At 40.6% G+C, this 23,967-nt stretch overlaps 1 protein-coding gene across 6 annotated transcripts in view; it reads right to left on the bottom strand.

Annotated features, from left to right (window-relative positions):
• Nucleotides 1–5,718: 5,718 nt before the first annotated feature.
• GPM6B (glycoprotein M6B) overlaps nt 5,719–23,967 on the bottom strand; it is a 463,078-nt gene continuing 444,829 nt past the window's right edge. For 3 of the 6 annotated variants that reach the window (XM_086934562.1, XM_086934561.1, XM_086934558.1), the window contains 3 exons: nt 15,078–15,151; nt 11,657–11,722; nt 5,719–9,085 (listed from right to left, as the gene is read on the bottom strand). In XM_086934562.1, coding sequence (XP_086790688.1) covers nt 9,005–9,085; nt 11,657–11,722; nt 15,078–15,151 — 221 coding nt within the window. In that variant the 3' untranslated portion in view covers nt 5,719–9,004. The remainder of the gene's footprint in view (nt 9,086–11,656; nt 11,723–15,077; nt 15,152–23,967) is intronic. The other 3 variants (XM_086934560.1, XM_086934559.1, XM_086934557.1) reach the window with 1 other exon arrangement.

Below are 23,967 nucleotides of genomic sequence, written 5' to 3'. Positions count from 1 at the left end.
GTGATTGAATGAAAGCTCATTGTTAACTAAATATTGAAGTAGCAGGTTAAAACAATCTCTGAGCTTACCCATTGCCTATCAGCTGTTTACGAAAGCCAAATATTCTAACTGCAAATATGTGCCCATAGTTAGTGCTAAATTCATCGCAGTATCTTAAAAAAATGGGACTTCTACAGAGTGAAGGAAAGGTTTTGTCTCAAACATAACTAAATACTTTTCGTTTAACTGTATACAGTCAAACAATATACTTCCCTATTTCACTTACAATTTTCAATAAACGCTCTGATTTGGAAACAATATGGCTTTTATGATGCCTACACCACATTTAACATGTAAAAGAGAAAAATCCATATGGCTGATATGTTACTATATTGTAATATCGGGGTTTAGGTGGCATTTCGAAACCAATTGCTTTGGTTTTATGGTTTATGTTGTCACGAGAACCCCTTGATGGAATTACAAGAACATATTACACTGTTGCCTGGTCTGTACCTTCTAAATATGTATCTAGCTGTGTACTTTGAATCACAAAATTTGCTTCAGAAATGATGTTAAGGATATTGCCAGAATATGTCAAATTGGACTGCCAGAATAAGCATCCAAGGATTTACTGAAAAACAATAAGGTATTTCACTTCAAATTCACTTTGCTTTTAGTGGTCATAAAATCTATATCTTTAGTTTATTCCAAGCTTAGCATGTATATTGGTTTTTGGAGATTACATTTATTCAAGCTTAGCCCGCAACATCCGGAGGCAGTTTATGCCAGAATTCAGAGGAGGCAGTCTACAGTCTGTACTATGTTCTAATTCCGGCTATAATTCTATGTATCTTTAACATTTTTAGGGGTCCTTCTTGTCTGTTTTCCCTCACTAAAATGATCTGAAAAGAACTGTTGTGCAAGGCATCAATGTAATTAATTCCAATGGTCCCCATACAGCTTTTCATAGCTGCAGTGCTTATATAAGAGGGAAATAGCAATTGCTTTCAAATTATACATTTCCAACCTTTCAATGTTTAGGAATAAGGATAATTAATGTTACTTACCCAGTAAACATCTGTTCTTGGCATGTATAGCTGTAGCATTATCTGTGCGAGGCATGTGAGCTGTAGATAACACGCTTAGCATAGACTATATAGCAGTATTCCCCAAAAGCGGTGGCTAACCTGTAGCTACTGGAGTCGTCTGAAATAGTGTTTTAAGTACTGCTTGGCCCACATTTGCTTGTTGTCTCGCTATCACACCTACACAATAGTGTTTGGTGAATGTGTGCGGTGAAGACCATGTTGCAGCTTTGCAAATGTCAACTATGGGGATGTTTCCTAAGAAAGCCATAGTAGCGCCTAACTTGCGAGTGGAATGCGCTCTAGGGAGTACAGTTAGAGTTCTTTTTACTTTTTCATAACAAGTTTGAATGCATTTAACAATCTACCTTGCAATACCTGATTTGGAGATAGGGTTGCCCTTGTGTGGTGGTGCAAAAGCAACAAAAAGTTGTTTAGTTTTATGAAATAATTGTGTCATATAAAAGTGCTCTTCTGACATCTAAGGTGTGTAGAGCTCGTTTTGCAACAGATTCAGGTTGAGGGAAGAATACAGGTAATTCTACCGACAGATTTATAGAAAAAAGGTTATTTTATGGTTAGTGCCTGTAGTTCACTCAATCTCCGCAGTGAAGTGATTGCAATGAGGAAAGTGGGTTTCCAAGAGAGAAACTGTGGCTCGCATTTATACATGGGTTCAAAGGGTGGGCCCATTAATCTTGTGAGGACTATGTTAAGATTCCACACTGTGGCGGGTGGAGGTCTTGGTGGTATGACTATTTTAATTCCTTCTACGAAAGCTTTAATTACGGGCACTCTGAAAAGCGATTGTTGCATATTTTGTAGATACGCAGCTATTGCAGCCAGATCTAGCAGGATGGAAGTGTAAGCCAATCCTGACTGCAGCAAGTGTAACAGATAGCATGGAAGCATCAAGAGGGTTGATGTGATTGTTATTGTAATAAATAACAATGTGTTTCCATTTAGCTGCGTAACAGGCTCTTGTGTTAGGCGGTCTGGTCTCCCTGATGATGTTCATGCAGTCTGGTGGACTGTTCAGATAACCAAACTCTATGAATTCAGAAGCCATATAGTGAGGTTCAATTGTTTGCGATCTGGGTGTCTGATTTCACCATGGCTCTGTGTAAGGATACTGGATGTTAGGTGCAGCTTTTGATGCGGGACCAGAAACAGCTCCAGCAGGGTTGTGAACCATGGCTGACGGGCCCATGTGAGAGCTACTAGGATCAGTGTGAGGGATATTTGCCTGAGCTTCTGAACCACTAATGGAATGAGTGGGAGAGGCCGAAAAGCATAGGCAAATATCTCTGACAGTTCATCCATAGTGCATTGCCCTTGGAGAGCGGGTGTGGGTACCTGGAGATGAAGCTTTGGCATTATCCGTTTTGTTGAGTGGCAAACAACTTTGGAAGTATGGGAGGAGAACCTGAGGGTGGAGTATTCATGTATTTGCTGCCTCTTTCTGCAAAGGAGGTCTGCGGTTGGTCACTCCTGGGAGGTGTTCCGCTAGGAGACAGATTTTGTGGTGAATGGCCCACCTCCAGATGTCTTGGACTAAGTGGGACAGTTGGAGAGTGTGTGTCCCCCCTGGTTTTGTATGTAATACATGGCTGTCATGTTGTCGGTATGTACTAAGGCAGTTTTGCCAACCAGGTGAGTTGGAAATGCCTTGAGAGCTAGAAAGATTGCGAGAAGTTCTAGATGGTTGATGTGGAGCAACTATTGCTGGTGGCTCCATAGGCCCTGCAATGAGTGGTGCTGAAGATGAGCTCCCCAGCCAGTGAGGGACATGTCTGCTGTTAGCATTGTCTGTGGAACTGGGTCTATGAAGGGGCCGTTCTTTTGATACATTTTGTGAGTTCCACCACTGCAGAGAGCGAGGAGTACGGCCGCTTACCAACACTAGACTGGTTAACAGACCCTGTGATTGGTTCCACTGACTCACTAAGCATTCCTGAAGGGGACGCATGTGCAGCCTGGTGTGGGGGACGATCATGATGCAAGACAACATCATTCCTAGTAGTTGCATATACACATGAGCTGAAAGCGAGTGATTGGATTGAAACTGGAGAACTAAAGCCTGAATGTTGCGAGTTCTGGCTGCGTTGGGAAAGGCTCAAGCCTTTTGGCTATTTAAGGTGGCTCCCAGGTAGTTTTGTGTATTGGCAGGCTGGAGATGTGATTTTAGCACATTGACAGTGAACCCCAGTTGATGTAGTAACTGATTTGTTCTGAGTGTGCTGGAGACATTTTGGATACATACTGGCTTTGATGAGGGGAATTAGCCCCGCGGCGATGGGGTTAAAAGGTGTGCTTTAAAAGGAAGTCTGAACCTCAGGTTTGAAACCTGAGATACGTAGCCAGGCGTGCCTACTTTAAAGTGCGCTGATGTTTACAGCTCTAGCACCAGTGTCTGCAGCATCTAGGGAACACCTGGTTGCATTATTTGAAATGAGCTGTCCCTCCCTCACTAAGTCTTGCACTTTAGATTTATGTTCATCAGGCAGAAATTGGAGCAACTGCTGCATCTCACCCCAATGCGCCCTGTCATAACTTGCAAGCAGCGCTTGCGTGTTAGAGATGCGCCAGAAGTTTGCTGCCTGAGAGGTTACCCTTTTCCCCGAAGCGTCAATGAGCTTAGATTCTTTATGTGAGGGTTAAGCATCTCCTCTAGTTTGGGAGTCGGCCCTTTTACGTGCGTTGGATACCACTAGGAAGTCCAATGGTAATTATCCTTTTAGGCACGCTGGGTCAGATGGTGCTGGCTTGTACCTTTTATCTACCCTAGGGGTAAGGATACGGGCCCTGACGGGGTCATTAAAATGTCATCCACATGTTTGATCATACCCTTGAGCATGGGGAGTGTGTGGTATGACTTGTGTGTGCTGCTAACGGTTTAAAAAAGGAAATCCTCTTCAAGGGATTCTTTGTGCAGCTGTACATCATGGCAGTTGGCAGCTCTACCCACAAGTTCTATGTAACCCACGCTGCCGTCTGGTGGAGAGGGCTTGGTAGGGTACAGGTCAGGATCATTTCCTGTTGGAGAGCCAGTATTATAATCTGCCCATGGGTCAGGGAGTAATGGTGCATTGTCCCCAGCCCCATCCTCATCGTCCTGATCTTCCTGTGTATGTGGTGGTGAGTGCTCAGGTGAAAACATTAAAGATTGAGGCTGAGGAGAAGAAGGAGAGGAGATGGAAGGTGAGGTAGAGAAGGATTAGTCCTGACATTCTTCCTCTTTAATGGAATGTGGTAGGTCTCTCTGTGTCAGGTTTCCTCTTAAGGGTCACTTTTGTAGTGATATGTCCAGTAGTTGGATGGATATACAACTGTCTCTGTTTCAGATCCGGTTTGGTAGGCAGAGCATCAAAATGTTGTTCTTGTTACCGAATCGGCACGTCCGGTTGTTTCGGTGCCGATGTTTTTTTTGCTGAGATTTTGGATCCTGATGATTTTGGATCCAAAAGTGTTTTCGGGGTCGAAGGGGGCAGGCCAGAGCCTGGCTTCGACTTCAATCCTGAAGGTTTCGGAGCCCATTTTCGGGCGACTCTGCTTTGACCTGGAAGGCTTTTGGGTGTGTTTCGGTGCCGAGCCGGAGGGCAGGGCGTAGGAAACATGTTCTCAGTGCCAACCAAGGCCCGGAGGCGGGGGTTGGACCGGAGCCTTCTTCTTGGACTGAGGTGGACTTTGGGGCCAGGGAGGATCTGTTCTCACGGTACGCTGCCCTTGCAGGATTTAGTCATCCCCCTCCGAGCCGTAGTCGTAGATGGGATCCTGTTCTTCTTTGGCTCCCATGACGTCTCTGGCTTCCTGTTCCGAATCCTCTCCAAAGAGGTCCTGATTGGAACTTGCGTGTTGGCTCTGCATGTCGTGACGGTGAGCCCGGCAGTCGCAAAGCATCTTCTTGGAGCAGAATGCCATGCATGAGTCGCTGTCCTGTTCTCTGTGCTCCAGAGACAAGCACAGGTTGCACACTTCATTTGAGTCAGTGCGCAGAAACTTTACGTGGCACCGAGGGCAGAATTTGAATGGAGTCCATTCCATCGACTGCAAGGCGGACCAACGCGGGTAAGCCTGACGGCCTTCCATGGCTTCCTGATCGAAACAGGGGTATTCGAAGGAAATATGATACGCAGAGAATGGGATACACAATTGAAAACAATCCCATTGAGGATGAGTGTCTTGCGCACCGAGGGAAACCAAAGCAACGATATTGAACCGGAGCGCATCAATTCAAATCCGAACCCGATGGCGAAAAAAAACAACCTAACAATGGAGTCGATGCCCATGCACAATATCACCGAAAAGTCACCTACCTTGTAACTGGAAAAGACTTCTTTGAAGAAACACAAACTGCAAACATCCGGACCCAGAACTAGATGGCAGGAGTATGCAAAGCATGTGATCTACAGCTCACATGCATCGAACATTATGTTATCAAGGACTGATAAAAAAGAAAAGTTCACTTTTTGCTTCAAATGCAATCCATATGATGTATACCCATCCCATTTGGGGAAAATGCTGACTGGGAGAATGCTTGGCAGTTATGGCAAGTCATTGAAACTCCAAATTAAGTGGAAACAATCAATCTACAATCATTTCATTGTTGGTAGAGTCTAGGAAATATTTTTGCGAGCAAGCATACACAAAAGCATTGTTTATTATCTACAAATATTTATTGTAACACTTGTATGTAACTACAGGAAGCCCTTGGCACTGATAGAAAATATTGAATCACGGTTAGGTTACAAAAATGTATACATATAGCAAAATGTAATGCTTTTTACATAAAAATATTAGACAAATTAAACAAAACTCCAACAGAAACTCCCAGTAATGGCTAAATAGGATTAGAAAATATGTAGGCTTCGAGACACTGCCTCCATTGCCCATAATAACACTAGTTTGAACAATTACCCTTGCACTGTTGTTGAACTAGTATCATTCATGCAACAGGTAAACAAAGAACTAGGCTACTCTGTCATAATTGAATTTTATAAATGTGTTTCCATCTTTAAAGTTTTAGGCAAGTACTAAGCACATTTCAAATATAATACATTGTAAGATACCTGAACAACATCTGTCCACACTTTAAAAGCAATACTTGTAGACCAGTAATTAAGTGGTTTCTTTTTTTTCTGGAGAAACATACAATATACATTTTTCAATACACCTCCACAAACATTTTAAAGAAGCTTTATTATCCCAGAAATGCAAATGTCAGAACTAATTTAACCACAAGTGTACAACTTTCAACTTGATTTGTACTTAAAGAAAGAAATTAATACTACCTCATCTTCAAAGCACCGAGTCACCTTTATTTTCAAAATTAACATTTATTGAAAAACAGCACATCATTTCTAACAATCACTAATAAACAGATCTCACTGAAAGTTTCTGGAACACAAACCATGGCTTTGTAGCTATTTTCGGGAGTAGGTTCCTTTTTTAATTTACTGTACTATATAGCCATCTATAAACAAAAATAATTGTAGGAAAGCAAGTTTATAACTCTTCCTGTACAATATATTTTGAAAGTGAGCAGAGCAAACACATTTTTGTTATAAGATTGCAGATATAACTTCCAAATTATATCACTCGATTTTTTTGGACATTTTAAACCAGAATCATTTTTTTCTTGTAATACTTCATAAAATGCTGATCAATCTGAAGTGACAGTAGAATATAAATTACTTTTCACAACGTGATGTTTCTGGACAACCTTTATCTAGATTAATGGACGTGGACAGCACATCATTTTTATGCCCAACGTGTGGTGCACTGGCAACTCAATTTTCCATGTTCTAGTACAAGAAACATATTAAGTGCTGCCTTTAAGAGGTTTTGGTGGAAATCCTTACCATTATGTATTACCTGATGCAGAATGGAAAAAGTCACCAGTTATCCATTGGGCGATTATTCTTCAAACTAGGCTTAACTTGTAAGTTAAGTCTTTAGACTTCTTTATCCATTTTCTCAACACAGCTCTTTGCTGCAGGGTGGCTGATTGTTCATTTTACAGAAATACAAATGCATCTGCTTACATTTTTCTTACAACCATTTTATGTGTATGAGTTGAGTTGCTCTTTAGACCGCGTCTGGATATCTTGGAGCTCTTGCTCTTCTTTTGATTTGATATCCTGGTAGGCCTGCATTTTGCTTGCATCCTTTAAGTAGGCCCAGTTAGAAGACAGAATCATGAGGAAGTGGATCTGGAAAAGAAGGGTGAGCATGATGGCTAGTGAGCATGTCAAGAGGCAAAGCAAGCAAGCTAGTCAGATTAATAGGAAGTGTTCAATAACAAACACAGAAAAGGAGATGGCATTGTTATTCTTCTGGACTATGAGGTAACCTATGATTAAACGTCCCATATGCTGATTAATTGTCTATAAGGGTTCAAACATGCATTTTCCTGTGGTGTTTTGCCTAATTAGGTAAGCTGGAAAATGTTAGTATAAACAAGTAAGGATGACAAATGTACTACAGTAAACATCAGCTAAAATGAAAGGTGGAGAGAGGTGAGCAGCACAAACAAAAGAAAGTTTTTTTTTTGCATGATTTCATGGTGTGGCCTGCAGTCCAATATAGAGATACATAAGAAAATACTTCTTCTTTGAATGGGTTATGTTTTTTACAAGACAGGTTAAATAAATGTATCCCAAAACAACTAACACTTTATATATAGTTGTAATTTATATAAACAGTGAAAAGTTAACTAAAGTTCCCAAAATGCTATAATTACAAGCAGTGGTCAAAATAGAAGACCAGCTCAAGACTAATGTGAGCAGTCTGTTAACAATGTTCTAGTTGAGTATCCCAGTTAGGATTTACAAAAATCCTCTATTGCCAGACTGCGAGTAAACATTTAGCATATTTAGATTTATTTTCTGTTTGTTGTATAGTAATAATAGCTCTATTCTCTGTCCAGTTCCCTTCCATCTCTGCTCATTTTTCATATCATAGTTCCGAAAGGACCTACCCCACATCTGTTGCCGCTCCCTCTCTGTGCAAAAAACCTAGTTCTACACACAAACTAACGGCCACAAATAACATACTACATATTAAGATCTGGCTATTAAGAAATCAGTTATCTCTGGACAGAATAAAGTATACATCCAGGCCAGGTGGTGTTGGCAGTGTAATTCTTTAATCAAGTTATATCAAAATGAAACGATTGTTTACACGCTAAACTATAGGGAAATTTCCAATTCCCTTTAAAGGGCCTTGCAGTCTTCTATATATCTAAAACACACATTATGTATGCAGATGGATCTGAGTATATAACAAAAATATAATTAGCACTTTGAGGAGCTCACTGGCATAAGCCATACTTATCTAAAGAGATGCAAGTGTATTACACTTAGTGATACAAGGCACAATATAACTACAGCTGAAGCTGTAACAAGGGCATAGAGTTCAGAACCATTTAATAATAAATGTTGACAGACCATTAGAAAGGTACTTCAAAACGTCACACTGCCAGAATGTGAGAATAAAGTTAAAGTTAATTTCCCAGAATACCTGGAATTATTTATCTCACAATCTCCCTTCCAAAACTAAAATAAGATACCATCTACCACAAAATCAATGGATGGGAAAAAAGAATAAAATGTTTTTGTAATAAACAGCCAAACAAAACAATTGCACACACAATAATGCAATTTGATTTTTACCACAACTCATCAACATTATTGGTATAATAACTGAATTCTCACTGCAGTGAGAAATAGCCAGACCTCTTGCACGTCATGGTTCACATACAAAAATGTCATTTTATTACACTAATATGCCAAAGGAGGCTCAACAAAACTATTTACAAATTATGAGCAAATATAAAGACAAAAATCTCAAAGCTAGTAAGTGTTTTAGTCCAGGGTGTGAGTGGTAGTTCAGGCTACACAGAATGCACACATTAAAGCTCTTTGTTGGGCTTATACAATTTAGAATTTAGTGCAGCAATCTTCCCGACTCTTAAACTTCAAAACCGCATAGTTATATGTGGTAGCCATCATGTAGATCAGCTGGTGGAAGAGAACAAAATACAAAGGCAAGTAAGAAACAATGAGCTAAAGGCTGAACCATCCCTGGAGTACTGTCAGATAACATTTTTTAAAAATCATGGGTTGTGGAGTTCTTTAAAGAAAGACATGAAACTTTTAATTCAGTGACAAACCCTATCCAGGTTCATGTCAATCAATACAACTTTAAACTGTTTAATTTGTTTTCAAGAAGCAACTACGTTAAGACTCTTAATATCGCCAGTTATGGGCATTTGAGGTTTTTGAAACTGAGATCACCATGTTGAGTACAAATAAAAAGTATCCGACAGACCCGAACATTTAGCTATTATTTTATTATGACTTTACTAGTATATACTTGTGAGATGTTCTCACTTCGTGTGATACTGAGAGTTTAGGATTGACCAGATGTGGCAGAATTTGCCTACAGATGGCAAATTGTGTTGTGCCCTTGTAAGGGATAACAACCATTTAAGCCTTTAAAAAGAAGCAATTATCAGAGTTAAAATGTAACTAAGACAGAAGGTGCAGTAAGAAAGAGGTTCAGACATAATTTTTACGACACATTATTTTATCTCAACATATGCTCATGCACTGATATAATGGATAGATAGTATGCTCATGTGATGGTGAGACTGTCTGTAACCAAAATATGATCTATGGCTATCACAGATTGTACTCTGCCTATCTGAGCCCAAAGTGTATGTACATGCCCTTTGTACTTGATACAGGGGAAGCGTTTTTATTAAAAAAAAAAAAAAGTATACTCAGTTTCTCTCACGGGCCTTAATACAGTAAAAAAGCATGACTGAAAATAGACAAATCCTCGCCATGGTTTATTTTGCCAATTAAATGGAATAGCAAATTCAGAAATGTAATTTGCAAAATAATGGTGTACGTCACATTTAGGAGATGAGCTTGCAATGTTCTCTAAAGGATGACACTGCAACAATTTACAGTCTAGTTACAGAAGTGTATTAGCAGTAGGCCTGGGTGAAATTAACTCACCACAATCCCACATAAATCCTGATAATTGGGTTTCATGTATTCTGCTGAATTTTTTTTTCTCCTGCTTACGCTTTATGGAGTAGAAAATGTCTCCTGGTAACTGTGAAAACTGACATACGCTTCAGCAGCTTGTGTCCCTTGTTACTTTAGAAACTGTAAGTTATGTCCTTGTTCTGTATACTGCTGCTGAATGTTACATACTGCATTTTCAATATTTTTAAAGGTTTTTTTAATCTTTCTGTTCTTTCCTAATTGGTTTCAAAATGTGTTGTGTGATGATTCTATATCCCTTATAGATATCAATATCATACTATTTCATAAACTAAATTCGCAAGGAAAGTACACTGAGCAGGTATCTCTTGCGAGATGTGTATGATCTACAAGAGCATACATTGCTTGAGTGAATTTCACATAATACAGTAATTTCCACCATAAAATACACATATTTCAGTTGGCAATTTTTTTTTAACATTTTACCCAGACGTACTCAGTCTTTTAATATAAGTAAGGAAGAAAATTAATTGAGTAACTGATGTAATGAAAAGCCTGCCAGTATATTGAGCATAGCCCACAATAGGGAATGGGTTGTGCGGTGAGGGGGATATGCTCATCGGGGACTGAGTTTGGAGGATTCTCTATTAAGGGAGCAACACCAAGGAGGGAATTTATTGATTGGAGATCACCAGAATTACAATAAAGGGGATTAAATGCGGGTAATTTGTGGAACTGTGTATACAAGTCAAAACAGGTTTTGTCATTAATGTACCCTACACCTTCCCAGGGGACCACCAATTTCATGTGAGAGATGCTCTTTCATAGCAAGGAAGTGGTGGATCAAATTACCCCCTGCCTCTGTAGCTAACTGACCCTAGGAAAGGGAATTTTGGACTGGCAGATGCTAGTGTGACTGATGTCAAAAGAATTTCTCTTGTTTCGGTCACTGATTGCATTATAGGGAAGCCTGTCAATGAATATTACCTCTAGAAAGACCTAGTACACGTGAAATGTCTAGTAGAAAAGCATGGGCTTGAAGCCCACAGATTTAAAGACAGACAGGACCAGTGATTATGCTATCTGTTAAGTTTATAGTTGATTAAAAAGCTCCAAAAGAAGGCTTAACCATTTACAAAGAGCACTAAAAGTTCTTTTGGTGCTTAATCAAGCCCCCTTAACTCCTTTATATTGAATTTACAACTAAATAATAATAGTGGAACCAAATCCAAGTAATCAAAGACAAACTCATGCAGTGACACAGGATGGACATTGAACAGCACTGTGTATTTTGCATGCATGAACACCAATAACAGCAATAAACTGTCAAGACATCAACTTTGCAAACATGACTCTGGATGTAAGGTTCTGCGACTGATCTGGTTTTAAGACACATGGAAATAAATAGCAATTTTACACAAAAGTTCCCACTTACTTTCTTTTGTGTTCATAAAAACATTAATAAATTGCGTTCTTTCCAGAAAATAAAATTGTAAAATGTGACAAGTATCTGTTCGCCTATAGGAGCAGAAAATTACTTTAATTATGGTTTGTACTTCAAGCAGTGATACTCACCAGTGCAATTACGGTGGCACCAGCTCCAGCACAGGCCACAATGAACAGGTGATAGGACATATAAAACTAGATAAGAAATACAAATGAACATAAGTATTTCATAATAGTACTGATCATAAAGAAAACAAAAATAAATAATGTAACTATATTAAAAAATACATTTCATAGGCATTTTTGGGAGGAGGGACATAAAACTATTCACAAAATGTCACAGAACCATGTAGGGGTGTAGAAACTTGCTAAAGATGCAGGGGCAAGTAAACAAATGAGGACAGAAAAATTCTGAAGTCTATGCCCAGAAGTTGTAAAAGTTATTAAAAGCATGACAAGCTGCCTTAGGAAAAATGAAAAGGTGTTGGAGACTTAAGAGTTAGGTTGGTAGACCAACAGCACCGTGGTCCTCTTTAACATGTTGGCAGACATGCAAAGTACATTGAGCCTGGCAACCAAATGCTTAGTGATAGAAAATCCTGTGATTTCTGGAGAAGTGATGAATCAGAATGAGAGTCCGTCTGTGGAATTTCCTTTGCCACCATAATGTGCCTATGTCAGAGAAAGCACTATTCCACCCCGCACTGTTTATCCTGCAGATTCTGCACATTTTCATGGAATCTGAGGGTTTTTTCATTACCAACCAACTCTGCATGTGGACAATAGAGTCTTTGATGGATGGAACACTTTCTGGATCAAGAAAGGCAGCCTATGGTTTCTAATAGGGATCCAGGATAGTGCCCATGTACTGGACCGCACCAAAGATATTAGAGAGAATTTTAAAAAGTTTACAGTGAAACTGAAATTGTGAATGTCCAGAGTAATCATAAGGAAAAGAAACGGTCTGCTTTTATGTTTAGACTCCTATCTAGTGTAGGCAAATATAGCTGTTATTGATCATATGGGTCACTACCACTGATAAAATATGGAAACCACCCCAGGGACACCAGATCAGATAAGACAAGAAAATACTTTATTCGACTCTTGGAAGAGCCATAAAAGATTGCACATACATATTTACAATTTAAAACTTTTTTTTAAAAAAACAATAGGTCCTCCTGAACAGAATTTGCACATTTATAAACAAGGACACCATTCACGCAGGACAGCAAACCATATACTAAGGACCAACTGTCCTAGCCTCGTACTAATGGATGGTAAGTTAAGACAGCATATTGGAGAATCTTGTTAAATGTAGGTGTGGACAAATCAAATTGTTTACATTTTGGTTGTTTCGCAGAGCATCTTAAAGATTTTTTATAAGAGATAATCAAAACATTGGCTTTTCACCACCTGTGGTCCGATCTCACTGGAACTGGCTCACAGGAGTTCTCTCACAGAGACTTTGTGGCTAAGGGCTGGGAGGACATGGTGAGGAGAGGGAAAATGACAACTCTGCATTGTAGTGTAGCTGGAATCCTGGTCATCTTCAGGATTCTTGAATTAAGCTCGATAAGGGTTGGGACAAAAGCATGCCTGATTTCAGCACTTACACCAAGTGTTGTTTAAGGTTGGCTAGTAAGGAGCAGGCTAGTGAGGAGTGATTACAATGCTGCCAGCAAGCTGTAGACGGCCTAATCCCAAACCGATGGAGTCTATATACTTATGTAGCAGCCTGAAATTGATGGAAGTTGATTTAAAGGAAAGGCAAAGCGTGTGTACGTTCATGTTCTTATGTTTGCTCTCTCTATCTCTCCCTCCCCATCAACCTGGGTAAATGGAGGATTTGATTTTTTGATTTTAGGGGACTCTAAAAAAAAAAAGTAGAGTAAAGGGTTAAATATGAACAGAAAAAAACTAGAATGTGATGTTATGATCAGGAAGAGAGACACAAAGTGATAAGACCACCAAAGCTACAGGAACACTCTTAAATGGCCATTTCGGGTGCAGAATCACGAATTTTCACGTATCCCTGGATTGGGCCTCATTGGAGCGATTTAATGTTTTTCGTCCACATATTCTTTTGGGCAATACTAACAACGAGGACCAGATTCATTTGTGTTGATCGTCATTCTGCTTAACTCGTCTTCATTTGTTCACTGCAATACCCTTTTTCAATACTATTTAGCTGTCATTTTTAAAATTGGGTGTATTTTCACCAAGCTCACTACTTTCCATTCTCTTCTCTTACTTTGTAAATCAATATGTGCCAGTTATTCATTCGCCCACCTGTTCGTGCCTACTTCCTTCCCTTTCTTGAGTCCCGTTTTCTAAGCCATGGTTGCCGGTTTTTCATATGACATGATGTGTCCAATACTTTGTGAAGAATTTTGATGTGTCCCTCCACTACACCAGATTGATTCCAATTTTGGATCTGGTATGTTGCTTCGAAATATATGCAATACTTTCCCTGTCCTCCATTGGCAATTTGAATGCTGCTGGTCTCATTTATCTTGAAGCCCAAAAAGCAGCACTTGTATGGAGCCCACACTGATTCCTCTGCTGGCCCGATTTCTTGGCATGAAACACTATATATTAGTATAGCATTTGAGAGCATAGGATGATCAAAATGCTGATAAGGGATGGACCAAGTCGCCAACTGTTCCTCTACCCAGATTGCAATATCCCTGCATGTGAACTCTTCAACTTAAAAGGAGAACGTGGTGGGTGTGTACTATACATCTGGTCCCACTTTTGTCTCCTTGTCTCCATTTTTTCCATTTGCCCTATTTCGGGTGTTCAGTGCTGGCTTCCTATTCGAACTGTATAACTGTGGCAGGCACACCTAATCCCTTACAATGTTTCAGCAGGCATTTACAGTGCAAAGGAAGACATATTTTGCAGTATATTGAAGGGCGTGGCAGTTCATCAGTGAGAGAGTAGAAAAGGTAAGTTAAAGTGGCGGTGCAAGTACCAATACACAGAGCTTCTGTAGGTCCAAATCATTGTGTTTGTTTTGGGAAGGTTTTCTGCAATTTGTATAGCATCATAGTGCTTCTCAATAACTCGGGGTGTCTTTACTGGGGTTTCCAACACTGTCTCATTGATTCTGTGGACGTGCGTGGTCAGTAAAGAGAATTATGATGCTTTGTTAGGGGATTGTGTCAGCCGTTAAGAATTAAGAGCTTGAAGGGTGAGGCCGAAAAATGGCACCAAACACTGTGTATGGAAAAAAGTGTAGAAGAAAACACACAGTTGTCTTTACCGAGCCCTGCATCTCTAACAATCTCCAACAACAGGCACTCCAGAATGTTACTATGTTTGGACCTGTCTGCTTAAATGTTGATACCTATTGTAGCATCATTCAAGGCCTGGCCTTGTTAAGGGATTTCTCTGTTAATATGCATGGCTATTGCTCGGCAGAATTGTGTGTGTGGTGTTCACTTTCATAGTTGAAATTGATTCGAGTGTATTTCTTTTCTGCAGTTTTGCACAGACACTCTCAATGCAATAGAACAAAACGCTGTGCCACATGTTTGAGCCCGGGTACCTCATTTGTGTTGCAGATGTTCTCCAAAGCCGCGCCGCACGCCCTGCCGGGGACAGCGTTCCACGGGATGATGCCTGCAGTGGAAAGAGAACAAGGCGGTGAACTGGTGATCGCACGCAGCAGCGTCTTTGATTCCGCTTCAGTTTTTCGGCGTTTCCTCCCACCCGCCATCTGTGTTCCCTCGGCCTGCACCCACACATGCCTCGGCGCTGCCGCTTCATGCACTGACAGGAGGCCCTGCAAAACAAGGCGCCTCCTGGAGCGCGTGCTTCATATCCTCGCGGAGCTCCGCGCTGCCAACCGACAGACGGTTCGATACCCAGCTCTCCCACGTGCCACAATGTGCACAACAGCAACTCCATCCTGCGCGCGGAATGGCAACAGCGTGTGTGAGCAGCAGCCAGGTAACAAACATGAAGTAAACGAGCTATTTCTTGCCCTAGATCTCCCGTCTCCTAATCCTGTGTTACTTTTCCAGTATTTAAATGCCATATTCTACATCCTCGATTTTTAGAAGCCTTCTTGTTTTAACAACAATAATCAACCATAACAAACATCACCTGTGGTGTGTGACTACCAGGGCACAAGTCCTGAAAAAAGAAGTGGGGGGACGAAGACGTCACAACAGGAAGTGACATCACGAAAGGTGGCTTGCACCATCAGACTCATGGCCTCCCCTCGCTCACCCTTTAGATGGGATTGCAGCAGAAAAGCCAGCGCGAGAGCAGCGTTCTGAATGAGCTCCGATCTCGCCCCAGAGAGGCCAAAGAGTGAATGTGTGGCTCCATTTGTTCCAGTTATCGACCTCCCGTTAAAATAAGTGATGGGACTCCGTCCACCCGCGTGGTACCCCGACTCGAGCCCTGGGCTGACTACATCAATAAGCTATTGTACAAATCAGTTCAAAGGACAATATGGCACAAGAACGAATATCCTCTAAAATACGTTACATTCTGTATAACAATTAAGTAAAATACAAAACAAGAGCAATCAATTAAACATTAAGGGCCTCATTTAAATAGTGGCCGGCGTATTGCCGTCCATCAGAGTAGTGCAGGCCTTACGTTTGCCAACCTTACCGAATACCATCTGCCACATCTAGAGATCCCCGCCAGCCTAGCGGTGATCTCTGCCTTCAGCGGACCCACCATCACTGCAGTTCTTTTCAAAGCACAGCAAATTAGGTGGTCACCTTGCTGTCTTTCAGGAGGCCGTGCACTTTTTTGTTTTTAAAACCAAAAACTAAAACTAAGGACCCCACTACAATATGGATAAAAAAAATTGTACATCGAAACTGGCCCTGATCTAACTCTCCCACGATTTACAAATGCCCACAAGTTCACATTAAGAGGAAGCACTTGAGAATCCCTCCTCAATGCCTCACACCATCACCTACACCTTTCTGCAGTACCAGTGCAAGTCGGATATGATTCTTTTCCACTAATCAATTGGATTTCTTCGAATCCTGGGATGCAACCCTAGTCACACATCTATCTGAAGATCACCAGTGAATGACTTGCTGACCGCAACCATTCAAAAAGCACAGGGGTAATCAATGTGAGATTAACTCATAACATCTGCACATCTGAGCTTATTTAGGCAATGGTTGAGCCAATCACACTGACAAACACTGATACGACACACAGACCAGTTGGAGATATTAGTATCTCAGTTTATGTGGAAATATGGTCATGAGGCCATTCACCAAGACAAAATAAAGAAGACTGTATACCCACCACTGTGTAACAAGTTTCATAATCTGACAGCACAAGAACCTTTATGTCTTTGACATCTTTGAAGCTGCCTATGACACAGGCCCATAATATTCAAGTCTTTAGTAAGTGAACCCTTTGAAATATGGTGTCTGGAACGGCACAAGCTTACACTGCAGATCATTTTGGTCAAGGTTATCCAACACATTGACAAGATAGTAAATTTCATCCAGTAAGTGTTTTCTCCATTGTTCGAACTAGTGGATATTCCTTTTCAGAAAATTCATCTGTTGCGTATGGACTAACCCCAATGCCAGGTATCCCAAGGATCTATCAGATACCATATGTGTAAGCTCAAACAAGGCAGACGCCCCAGTCCCTACTAAGGAAGAGGGAATTTATTTACACTGATTATGTTGCAAACATGGTGCAACACAAACTATTTAACCAATATTAACATTTGGGTGAATGCTAATCTGGCATCACAAATACGAAACAGAGTGTCATTTGAACACAACAGCTGTGCGATTTTTTGACAATCTCCTACCGGATCTTGCAAGAATATATACCTTATCAGTAAAAGATTCAAAGTTAACACTAAAGTGAAAGGGAACTTAAGAGAGCGGACACTGGAGAGCTATGCCTAGTGTCCCTAGGAAACTGGTCAAACTTGTTTTGCTCATCTCATGCTTTCACTTTGGCACAAATTAAATGTACCCTTGCAATGAATTGCTCTTTAGGACTGCAAGATTGCAAACCTGCAATCCACACTCTCAAATGCGAAAAGGGCCTCAAGTGTGTATGGTGGATTCGTCTGCTTTATGACTTTCCTTAAGGAAAAGCCAATTGCCTCCTATTCAAGTCTGTGCTCTGCTTATGAATGCAACTATTCTTAATCTTTGTTATCTAGAACGACTATCATGTTAAATAGTCTAAAATTGTACTTAATATCTTATTATCTACTTTGTTCCTGGAGAGCAGATAGTAAGACCTACATTTCAATAAACTGTTCTTTCCATTTGGCAGCAGAACACTTGCAGCCTCCCAAATGATTCAGAGATCTTACAAACCAAGAAGACTTTTGCATACACTGGACGTAATCTTGGGTTAGAAAACTCAATACACACGTTGTAAAATTAGACTGGCAGCTCATCCACTCACAGTGCCTTGCAGGACCAGATAACTGTACAGCCTATATAAGATCTGATACTTCTAAGGGCTAATTCAGTGTTTCATCCGAGTATACAGAAAGCCTTATTTCCTCCACTAACTCCTCTACCTGTTTGAGGTCCACACACACAACTGTTGGGAGTACAACTGTAAAAGGCCTCAAATTTATAATTAATCCTGAATTGATCTAAAACAAAATTCCCCACTAACACCAAAAAATAACTTGATGGCCCTCTTTTCTATTTTTGCTTATTTACTAAACAAGAGTTCTAGTAATGTTGCCACAATTGTTATACAGTTTCACTAGAAATTATAATAATTCTTACCCAGTTGATCTAGTGCATCAAATAAAAGCTTTCTCTTGTTTACCAGGGGTATCTAGACAATTCGCTCTGAAACAGTTCTCTTTCGGAGTGTTTCAATTTACCTTTCCATACTCAAACTTCTGAAGAACAAATCTCTTCAAACCCCATACTTTTGGTGTTAACCATGCTGTCAATGGTGGCTTGAAGTCTTCAGAGAGTAGCTATCTCTAAACCTTTGGCCAATGATGTAAAGGAAAAGTACCCAACCCGTTCACTCAATTTCCATGCTCACCATCCACTAGGTAAGGTTTCTGAAGGGAACCTTCCCTCCATTTCAAATATGACAAATTTTCAGTCACACCATTGACACATTTAAAATTTTGAGAAATTATACTGTACTCAGTCATGATTCCCATCATACTATATTTACAAGCGTATCTGTATCACAAGTCACAGATTAACCAGGCTTCTCCTACGAGAAGCTCATGAGCTACTGGTAGCTCTCCATCTACCTCTGAGTAACTCTCCTGTGTGCAGTGCAGCCTACTAAATTAGAAGCTTTTGCTTGGCTGAATTAATATATTTATACCAAATTTGTAAAGTGTTTATTTGAGACGAAAAATGTGTGCTTTTTCAGAACTCATGAGATGATGTTTGGAGAAAAAATGATGGATTTCCAGAATACTTTTAAAGCTTTGTGATCTTTCAAGTGGAATTTGGGAGGCTTATTACTAATATTATTACATTGGTGCATTGAGCATTGCAGCTATAGCTGTTCTGTATTACCTATATAAACGGATTCCAAATTGACAAAGACTTTAAGTTACTACTGACAACCCTACCGGTTGCACAGAGATGATCGCTGCTGGTACTCTTGCAGATTGTGGCTACTAATTTAATCTTGAAGGGTGATCAAAATGTCTGAAATTTATATAGTCAAGTATTTGTGGTTTCAGATTTATATTTGAAAGGTGATCCACTTGATGCTTTACAGTCCTATATCCATCGTAATGACCTTCTCATCTTGGGCCATCGTGTCAAATTTAATGCATGTATTTATTGGGTTAGGAAGCCCCGCTAATTCAGACCTGGTACCATGTTGGACCTGTCAGACCTTCACCCCACTATTTATCAGGTTTTTAACGTCCATTTAGTTAGTGACCCAAATAGCATTTGAGGGCACAGGATGATCAAAATGCTTAAAAGCGATGGACCAGATTGCCATCTCCCTGCACGTGCCTCTTCTAATGAGACAAAGATCTCAGATCACCAGGCTATGGCAAATATACTCTGGGAGTGCCACACATCTCGCATACAATGACAGATCTACACCTTCACTGCAATATGTTCAAAGGTACCATATCCAGCAATACGGTGCTGAATGTGCCCACAACAGCTATCAAAAGATTGAACAGTGGCACCTTTAGTAGCTCCCCTTGATGCCAGGCCAGTTCAATCTGTGCGTCTCACAATGAAATTGCAACCCGAACAGGGGTCACCTAGACACCCCAAGCCATGACACACTGACAGGCTGCACACTTGCTGTCACTCAGTTTGTGTGTGGCCTCAAGAAGTGATCCGCTGCATTATGCTCGGAGGACAGATCAGATGGTGACCACTGCTCTACCAAAGGTGCAGGAGAATCGGAAAAGAGGTTCACCAGGGATCCATGCTGGTTTCCCACACACAATTGTTTTCTGCCCTCTTTTGCTACAACCACAGATCTCAGTTCAGAGTGACTCCTCAGAATTCCCACTGACTCACGGGAGTAATGGCCACTGGATAAGTGCTGATCTTGATACTATTTTGAGAAGTGTGGCAGTATTGCAGAGAGGTACTTTCTAAGCACAGCCATCTTGCCAACCCCCCCCCCCCCCAACCCACGAGACTCCCTTCTTATTCTTCACACATACCATTATCGTTTACTCAAAGGTCAACTGGCAGCCAGATATCGGGCATTAAGATTTTTGGTCTTGCAGGGTGGTAAAGTGAATAGTCTAGAATCATTTTGTATCATGTACAAATGCATCAATTCAATTCATTGTTTTGAAAGTGTGTGCAAATTATTAAAACTATCACATAAATACCATAACATACCCACACTTTTATCCTTTCTATGTGAAATATTAAAGCAGTAAAAACAAAGTGTCCTCTCCCAAAGGTCTCCGGCCCCCACATCCATTCAGACAAAAAAGGCTTTAGTCATGGAGACTATATGCACATTACAGTAATATCCAAAGCTCAGCCAACAAATTAACCATGTCAATCTTGTTATGCACTTACGTTTTGAGATGTTCCACTTTCGGTCTCTCTGTAACTGAGCTCGGGTTCAAGTGCTGCATGCTCGTCGTGGCAGAATATACTTATTCAAGCCAAAATGATTGGTTGGCTATGATTTTATACTTCTTATGCCGTCCTATATGCTATACTCCTAGTTCTTTTCCATTTATTGTAGACTATTGCATTGTCCTTCTTCCTTCCTTTTGTTTTGATCATTATCCATTTCACCCTTCTTAACACCTGTATCTCGGTCAGATACAACCACCATGGCTGTAATTTGTTAAGGGGTTTTTATCCCACGAGATAAAGCAGCAAATAACCTGCTGTTTTACTCACTGCTAATCATTGCATATTCACCTTTTCTTGAACAATAACATTTACAAATACCGTAAAGGCCACAGCCATTTGAATAACACCTTTTACTATCTACTCTGTCCATCCTCTTGGTTTGTCCATTGCCTTGTGAAAAAAGGGAAGTTTCTCTACATGAACTGAACGCAAATGTTTATTAATCTTGGAGACAGTTCTTCCCTCCCCAACTCCTCACCTATTAATGAAATGGTATTTCTGGTTGGGAGCTCCTGCATGGGTTTAATTCTTAGCCACATACTTTTGAGGTCCACCATTACTATCATATAATGATGGTGAATGGGTAGGGTATATATTAGTCCCATATAGTCCACACAGTTTTTGATGCTTTATCTGGCTTTGACGCTTTGGTAATTGGAGCGGTATAATATATTATGTATTAATTTGGTAAATATTCACATCTCTCCGCCCATTGCTTATCCTCTGCCTCCATTCCAGGTGATCAGTGTACTACCTAAAGCCTTTTCTTAGGTAAGGCTATCCCTAAATAGACCATGTGTAATGGATATCACAAGGGATAACAGCACAACTAACCTACAAACCCTCAATGGAATGCCCTCTTGCATGGATGACTTAAACCAATGTCTAAAGGCTTGCAACGTTGTCTCTGTGTTATTCTTGGGATGCCATTCTTGGTCAGTTTTAGTTATGACAGCACTGAGCATTCTAACCTAGTTCGAGAACCCATTCTTACTGTTATTGTACCCCGTGGGACCCAGTTAACCCATGTTTGCCACCAATGCTTCATGATTTCCTTCTGTTTCATCAGTCTCCATTAATATCCCTAGTAATTGTGAAGAACAGGCAATTAAATACATTTTCACCTGGGTAAGCATTTGATCTGCTTTTTGTACCCCTTTAGTCTTGACATGGGGGTAACTACTCTTGGTGTAACATTTTCAGCTCAATATGACTTCAACGAGTTCAAAAATGGTTTATAGGGCTAACTCTTGTCATGTTAAACAGTCACCCCCACAGATATGTCCTAAAATATGTTGTTGTCCAAACAGACTAGTGATTCTCTTTCTATTACTGCATATGCCGTTTCAGTGTCTGTAAGTGCCTTCAAACGTATTGCTTCTCTATTATTTTTTTAGTTCGAGCCTGGGCAGTAGATACGCTGCTCTGGGAGGCATGCTGTATTCGCGTATGGATTTGAAGCTGCGCCCACTTTCCGCCCATATTTTTCATTGGTTTGTCTCATTGTGTTTTGTAAATGCTGGCTTCTAATTCGTTAATAGGCTTGTTAGTCCCTCCTTAGTACCGCCTTGTCTTTATTTGTAACCGTCCATGAGGACTGGCCCTTTAAATTCTGTAGTTACACAGTATGTCTTATTTAGTCTGTAAGTACTATTTTCTTTAACGAGTTTCTCTTATTGCAGGCACAACATGCTTTCCATCAACATTCAGCGCGCCATGCACGCCTTCACTTTCCAAGCAGCCCGGGACAATGACGGACGCTTCTAAGAAGTGGAATAGGTCTCGTATTTACAAGAGTTTGAGCTATTGGCATTGTAAGTGATAATGCCTTTTATTTATTTGTTAATTATCAAAACAGATAAATAAAAGGCATTGTCATTTACAATGCCAATAGCTTAAACTCTCGCAAATGTGAGACCTATTGCATTGCAAATGCTTGTTATACTGGGCTAATGAGACCCACCCCAAATCATATCCACAATCATCTACTCAAACAATTTTCATGAATTGCACAATCCGGGTGCTTCCTGTATGCATTATTTCACCAGTATAAATGTTTCTCTTTGGTTTTATTTTCACCTTACACTGGCGCGACCCTTTTTAAGCCAGCTACTTAATAGGTCCATCATAGTGCTGAATGGGCCCACAGATTTTGCATAGCATTCTGCCAGTCTCATGAAAAATTTGAACAAGTCTTTGACTGGCATCTGTGTCTCTCATATGGCCCAACAAGACAGCACACTGAGCTTTCCCCCTGCCCCTTTATAATGTGACCTAAGTATTGAGCATTTCTAACCTCCCTTCAAAAGTTTTGACAAAAACTTTGCAGTAGCCACTTGTAGCCTTTTGTACTCATTCTCAACCTCACAATTAACAAGATGTGGTCATGGAAATTCAATCTATTTTTAACCTTTGAACATGCTGCTCATATGTGTTTGGAAAACAGAGGCTGGTGTGGCCACACTGAAAGGTTGCATTTAAATTGAATTATTCCTCTTTTATTACAAACGCTGTGACTGCCTGGGATATTGGGTGTAGCCTTTTTTGTTAGTAAGGAGATTGCAAAACTAATTTGCTGAATATCCAGGCCCTTTTCAGCATGAGCAACATTTTGCTAATATTGGGCAAAGATTAACTGCCGATGTGAATGGCTTTATTCATACTGCGAATGTCTACACATAATCTAAACTTGTTATTACCTAGTGTTGTTGTTCACTCACAATCTTTGAGACTAGCTTCTATTGATGACTCACTGGAACTGCACTCTCCATTATTCTTTATTTGTTGTTCATACCATTTCAGCTGTCGAACTGGGTCAGTTGCACCTGTGTGATATATCCTCAAACCTTTGGTCCAACACCATTACATATCCCCTGTGGACCAGTTAGGATGTCATAGCTAGGTTGGCTTGTTGTTTCCAGCTTAAAATGGCAGATCCTCTGTGCGATACTTCTCAGCCACATAGACCTTGTCACTGCAACATATCTCCTGCAAAGTTAAGAAGCACAAAACGAAGCAGCTGGATGGTTTCCCCATTGCAATTGCTAAGTATTAAAGGGTTATGTTTCAACTTCTTAACTTACCATACTTCACTAAAGTAGGGGCCCGTCTCTATGGGCAAAGGAGCCCGCCCGCTCATCTTTTGCCCAAAAAGAAGAGTGTCTGTCAATCTTAGCCCGACAGACACTTTTTACTTTCAGGTCAGGCAGCCAGGAGCTAGCCATTTGCTAAATGCGCAGGCCACTGGCTGCACCTCAGCTGAACTTTGCAGGGCTGAGGATTTCACAGCTTTGTGGGAGTGATCTCTTCAGGATGGCAAAGCACCTCAAAGCCTCCTCCTCGTGACGAGGGGGA

The sequence above is a fragment of the Lissotriton vulgaris genome, chromosome 8, assembly GCF_964263255.1.
Source record: "Lissotriton vulgaris chromosome 8, aLisVul1.2, whole genome shotgun sequence".
NCBI lineage: Eukaryota > Metazoa > Chordata > Amphibia > Caudata > Salamandridae > Lissotriton > Lissotriton vulgaris.
This window is presented reverse-complemented; position numbering and strand designations above follow the sequence as displayed.